General features: G+C 46.9%; 1 protein-coding gene across 1 annotated transcript in view; it reads right to left on the reverse strand.

The window, feature by feature from the left end:
* ANAPC1 (anaphase promoting complex subunit 1) overlaps positions 1-3,054 on the reverse strand; it is a 110,314-nt gene extending 107,260 nt beyond the window's left edge. The window contains exon 1 of the mRNA XM_075862897.1: positions 2,611-3,054. Within this exon, the coding sequence (XP_075719012.1) occupies positions 2,611-2,823 (213 nt within the window). The 5' untranslated portion in view covers positions 2,824-3,054. The remainder of the gene's footprint in view (positions 1-2,610) is intronic.
* Positions 3,055-6,809: the final 3,755 nt, after the last annotated feature.

Consider the following 6,809-nt stretch of genomic DNA (forward strand, 5'->3'; position numbering starts at 1 on the left):
CACGTGGTGCTTTTCTGTTTACATTCATCCTTTTGACAGCTGGTGCGCGAAACAGGCAGTTCGCACGGAAGTGCTTCCGTGCGACCTGCGTGGTTTTCACGCACCCATTGACTTCAATGGGTGCGTGATGCGCAAAATACACGGAGATATTGACCGTGTCGCGCTTTATGCGCAGCGGACAAACGCTGCGCAAAAAGCACGGACTGTCTGTACTGCCCCATAGACTTGTATTGGGCTCCTAGCATCATAGTTATGTACGACGCTAGGAGTCCCTGCCTCTCCGTGGAACTACTGTCCTGTACTGAAAACATGATTACAGTACGGGACAGTTGTCCCGCAGCGAGGCAGGGACTCCTAGCGTCGTACATAACTATGATGCTAGGAGCCCGGCTCCCTGCAGTGTGCGGTCCGGGACTTGCAGCCGAAATACGTTCCGTCCATTACGGACGTAATGTGCTCGTGTGAATCCAGCCTGAGAGAATGACCGAAACAGCCGAGCGCTGCACTGGGCTGTTTTCATCATTACCATAGACATTTTATGGAGCGGCACCGCACATGCTCGACCACAGTTACATTCAATGTCCTCATCACTGAGTTTAAACTGTGAGCAAGAACATGGAGTTCGGTATCAATTGGGTCCCGAGTGATCAGACATTTGACCATTTTGGATTCAGGTACAACCCTTTGTAACTACTGTATGTGCTAGTAACTAATTGATGACCATTGATATGTTACTATTCAATAAACTATCTTTTTTATTTATGGGCAATCCGATTTTACCTACAATACTCCTATTGTTTTCCGCATTTACATAAAAAAATTATTATTACATTATTATTGTTACATCAGCCATTGCTTTTTGACAGCAAGAACAGTGTAGTCTGAAGATTTATTCTTGCTGGGAAAATAAAGCGGAAAACCATCAGACTCATTATAGGTCATGGCATCCGTCAAAGCTGTCACAGATCTGGTAATAAAACAAGCCATGACGCTAATGTGAACAAGGCCTGCATTGCAATCCATGGACAAAAGATAGCGGTTCTAGGGGCGGACATACCACGTGTAAGGGCAAGTTCACACTTGCATCAGTGTTTCCATTGTACTGCTCCGTCAGAGGAAAAGAGCAACGAAAATACTGAAAGCGCGCGTTCCGTTGCATGACGGACACTATTGGTCCCTGACAGAATCCATTGACTTTAAAGTGGTTTTCCCACAAACACATGTATCCCCAATCCACAGGATAGGGGATACATGTGTAACCACTGGGTGGTCCGACCGCTGGGACCCCCAGCGATGAGGAGAATGGGAGACCGAAAGTCTCCCAAATTGCTTCATGAGGATGGAGCGCTGGTGCGCATGCTCAGCAAACGCTCCACTCATTTCTATGGAGCTGCAGGAGACAGCGGTCCCGGAAGTCCCATAGAAATGAATGGAGCCCTGGCTGAGCATACGCACCAGCGCTCCAATCTCATGAAGCACTTTGTGGGGACTTTCGGTCTCCCATTCTCCTGATCGTTTTGAGTCCCAGCGGTCAAACCCCCAGTAATCACACATGTAGCCCCTATCACGTGTATACACATTTTGTGGGAAAACCCCTTTAATGGGTTCCGTCATGGTGTCCGCAGTTTTACCAGAAACAATAGCGCAGCATGCTGTGCTATTGTTTCCAGTATTTTCGGCCAGATCTGTGACCAGGCCTCCTAACAGAACCTCCAACGCAGATGTGAACAGGCCCCTATCTGTGCAGCTGCACAAGGGCGCAGTAGGTGAAGGGGCCTGATGCTCCCTTAAAAGCAAAGAGCTAATGTTTTTGTTAGGTCACAATTTCTGGTGGATATTACGGAGGGTGCTCTATGATGAGCTATCGGAGGGGAAGGGGCCCGTATACTGTGCTTTTACTGGGGCCCTTTGCTGTCTGCGTCCACCTCTGAGCTGACTGACAGTGCAATCCCGATTCAATCAAACACATGCCCCATTGGGTTGGCTGAATGGGCACGTTATGTCTCTGGGGGGAGCCCTTGACACCACTTATCTTGGTGGATGTAGTAGGATCGGTAGACTATGGGCACGTTATGTCTCTGGTGGGAGCCCTTGACACCGCTTATCTTGGTGGATGTAGTAGGATCGGTAGACTATGGGCACGTTATGTCTCTGGTGGGAGCCCTTGACACCACTTATCTTGGTGGATGTAGTAGGATCGGTAGACTATGGGCACGTTATGTCTCTGGTGGGAGCCCTTGACACCGCTTATCTTGGTGGATCTAGTAGGATCGGTAGACTATGGGCACGTTATGTCTCTGGTGGGAGCCCTTGACACCGCTTATCTTGGTGGATGTAGTAGGATCGGTAGACTATGGGCACGTTATGTCTCTGGTGGGAGCCCTTGACACCGCTTATCTTGGTGGATGTAGTAGGATCGGATATCTCTTGTCACCATACAGTAGACTATGGGCACCGATCCCCTGGTTGTGACATTATTGGTATAGACAACACATGGGTGCGGAGGATTAAACCCACCCTGATCCTCGGGCACTTGTGTGGCTACAGATCTTTCCACCTTATAAACTATGCCTGCATGTTGTGACGTGTCTGCCACTCATATTCATGTACCTTTTGCTTCTCATGGATTGTTACTTCCCGGAGAGATCCTACTAATCCTGCAGCCCCATCAGAGGACCAGAGCTCAGAGGCTGGCTGCAGCTGCCGGAGCTGGAGATTCAATGCATTAGGGTGCTGCTTGCTGTGATCACGGCCAAAAGGAACAAACTCCTGCAAATCCCCTGCTGCAATCATTGTTTGCCTCTCTTCATAGATGTTCGACATGGGTTCCAAATATCCACATTATTTCTACAAGAGGTGTAAACAAATCACGAGAGACCAGCGCAGCAGACACGGAGTGGAGCGATTTTGGCGGTAGAGCGCTATGCTGTCACCGGTCTGTACCGCCAAAACTACCAGCACCGCGCTTTACGGTTTTCTTCAGTACAGCGTTATCTCAGGCCGGCTCAAGTAAAGAACGTGCAGGAAACAGCCGCAACGTCCTCCCCCCCTGTAGAATGGAGCAGTCCTGCTGGGTATGAGAGGACGTAGGAGTCACGTGTTCCCCAGCGGTCACATGACACTTCTCTGTAATGACTTTTCCCGTTTCTATTCAGTGCGCGGCCTACAGGACGGAAACGCGCCCTGAATTTCGGCGCGGATTACACGCCGGAATCCTCGTCAAATGTGATGACGAGCTGTATTCAAAGCATATGCTACATGACGACTTCGCGTGCGACACGGGCCAAACGATCTTTGCTGTATTATCGCAGTGTCGCACTGCTTGTATCGCAATTGTAAGGGTATGTTCACACGACAGCGTCCATAACGGCTGAAATTACGGGGATGTTTTCAGGAGGAAACATCCCCGTAATTTCAGCCGTAACGGCATGTGCAGGCGCTTGAACGCCGCGTCCATTACGGACGTAATTGGCGCTGCTTTTCATTGGAGTCAATGAATAACGGCTCCAATTACGCCCCAAGAAGTGACAGGTCACTTCTTTGACGCGGGCGTCTATTTACGCGCCATCATTTGACAGCGGCGCGTAAATATACGCCTCGTGTGAACAGTCAAACGTCAGGCCATTGCTTTCAATGGGCAGATGTTTGTCAACGCTATTGAGGCACATTTTTCGGACGTAAATCGGGGCAAAAACGCCCGAATTACGTCCGTAATTAGTGTGTGTGAACATACCCTAAGGGTGTGTTCACACGGCAGCGTCCGTAACGGCCGAAATTACGGGGCTGTTTCCAGGAGAAAACAGCCCCGTCATTTCAGCCGTAACGGCATGTGCAGGCGCTTGAACGCCGCGTCCATTACGGACATAACGAGCTGGTTTTCCATGGAGTCAATGGAAAACGGCTCCATTTACGTCTGAAGAAGTGACATGACACTTCTTTGGCGCGGGCGTCTATTTACGCGCCGTCTTTTGACAGTGACGCGTAAATATACGCCTCGTGTGAACAGACAAACGTCAGCCCATTGATTTCAATGGGCAGATGTTTATCAACGCTTTCAAGCTGTATTTTCGGACGTAATTCCAGGCGTAAAACGCCCGAATTACGTCTGTAAATAAGCCATGTGAACATACCCTAAGGGTATGTTCACACACACTAATTACGGACGTAATTCAGGCGTTTTTGCCCCGAATTATGTCCGAAAAATGTGGCTTGAAAGCGTTGAAAGCAATGGGCTGACGTTTGTCTGTTCACACGAGGCGTATATTTACGTGCCGCTGTCAAATGATGGCGCGTAAATAGACGCCCGCGTCAAAGAAGTGACCTGTCACTTCTTGGGGCGTAATTGGAGCCGTTATTCATTGACTCCAATGAAAAGCAGCGCCAGTTACGTCCGTAATGGACGCGGCGTTCAAGCGCCTGCACATGCCGTTACGGCTGAAATGACGGGGCTGTTTTCTCCTGAAAACATCCCCGTCATTTCAGCCGTTACGGACGCCCTCGTGTGAACATACCCTAAATGTGGCTACGTTGCAAAAGGACAGTTGCAGGACATATATCAAGTTTGGGTTTCTTGTGACTAGTGTCGCGATCGCTGCAATCTGTGGGTTGCAACGCCTTCACATTCACTTTCGGTTCACACAGAGTTTTTTGCAGGAGGAAAATTCCTCCTGCAAAAACAGCTCCAGACGGTTTTTGCACAGTGGTTTGACAAAAACTCGTCAAAACACTCGTCAAGGTTTTTTTTTCCTCTTTCTGACTCATTGAAATGGGGTTTTGGAGGCGGAAAGCACCTCAAGATGGGTCATGACACTTCCTTTTACCGCGCCGCGTTTTTTTTACTCGCGGTAAAAAACTCGTCCAACTCCCATTGAAATCAATGGGACGCATTTTCGGGGGAGTTTTGCGGCGCGGTTTCAGCGTGAAAAAACTCGGCAAAAAACTCTGTGTGAACAGGGCCTTACTGCAATGACGTTAGCGCAACACAGCGATCTTTTTCCGTGCGAGCTATGTCGCACGGCCAAAGTTGTCCTGTAGATCTAGCCAAACTTGAGGAATTATTTGCGACCGTGTGACCTCTGTCACGGCAATAGTCAATGTGTAGCCCTAGCCTAAATGTTTTTTTTTTTGTAAGGCTGTATTCACATCTGCATCATTTGCGTATTTTGGCAAAATGGTATTGGTATTTCTGATGCAAAATGCAGGGAAACTGGGAACCCATTAGGGTATTTGCACACACAAACTCAAAAACATCTGAAAATACGGAGCTCTTTTCAAGGGAAAACAGCTCCTGATTTTCAGAAGTTTTTTAAGCCACTTGTGATTTTCGCTGCGTTTTTTACGGCCGTTCTTGGAGCTGTTTTTCTATAGAGTCAAGGAAAAACAGCTTCAAAAACGTCCCAAGAAGTGGCATGCACTTCTTTTTACGTGGCGTCTTTTTATGTGCCGTTTTTGGAAAACGCGTAAAAACCGCCCCGTCGGACAGAGCGCCGTATTTCCCATTGAAATCAATGGATAGATGTTTGTAGGCGTTGCGATTTTTCAGCCGTTTTTCGGGACGTTTACAGCCCGAAAAATGGCTGAAAACACTCTGTGTGCACATCAATGCATTCCATGGTGCGACATTGGTGTCTGTCATGCGACAGATCTGGCACGTCCGTTTTTGTTTGTTTTTTTCATTCTCTTACGGAGCAAAACAATGGAAAGCCGAGCGCTGGTGTGTATATAGCCTAACCCTGTTCACATGCACCAGAAGAAGTCAGTGCATATTTTTGTCCGTGCTGCGGAAATTTTTTTTACGAGAATAAGTATCATGCTACGAGAGACTACGTACGCTTTTTCTAAGTGTTTATCAATCGTATTTCAGCGCAGATTTTTTTGCTGTGAATGTGAACAGGGTTACAAAAGCATCATTCACATGCATTGAATGTGGATTGTCTTCGGATATGGGGCAGGATCTGTGCCAAAATCGGTGTCTCGTCTGAACGGGGCCTTTGTTCCCGTAGATTCTGCGCAGGAAAATTCTCCAGTTAGCCCCATTGAATGAGGCTAATCCTCAAGCGGATCCGCAGCGCATTAAATCGTGGTAGAAATTCAAGTGTCAGCCTTTGATTCCTGCTGCGGTTCCTGCAGTAAATCCGGCATGTGTGAACATACCCATAGATCCTGTTCACGTGTTTGAGACAAAATCTTGGTGAAATCCGCTCTGCATTTAATGCCTGAGTGAGGTTTTCTTTAACCCCTTAAGGACGCAGCCTAGTTTGGGCCTTAAGGCTCAGAGCCCATTTTTCAAATCTGACATATTTCACTTTATGTGGTAATAACGTCGGAATTCTTAAACCTATCCAAGCGATTCCGAGATTGTTTTCTCGTGACACTTTGGGCTTCATGTTCGTGGTAAAATTTGGTCGATATATTCAGTCTTTATTTGAGAAAAATTGCAAAATTTAGAGAAAATTTAGAAAAAATAGCATTTTTCAGAATTTAAATGCATCTGCTTGAAAAACAGACGGTTATACCACCCAAAATAGTTACTAGTTCACATTTCCCATATGTCTACTTTAGATTGGCATTGTTTTTTGAACATTATTTTATTTTTCTTGGACGTTACAAGGCTTAGAACATAAACAGCAATTTCTCATATTTTTAAGAAAATTTCAAAAGCCATTTTTTTAAGGTACCTGTTCAGTTCTGAAGTGGCTTTGAGGGGCCTATGTATTAGAAACCCCCATAAAGCACCACATTTTAAAAACTAGACCCCTCAAAGTATTCAAAACAGCATTTAGAAAGTTTTTTAACCCTTCAGGCATTTC

This window comes from Rhinoderma darwinii, chromosome 4 (assembly GCF_050947455.1).
Source record: "Rhinoderma darwinii isolate aRhiDar2 chromosome 4, aRhiDar2.hap1, whole genome shotgun sequence".
Classification (NCBI taxonomy): Eukaryota; Metazoa; Chordata; class Amphibia; order Anura; family Rhinodermatidae; genus Rhinoderma; species Rhinoderma darwinii.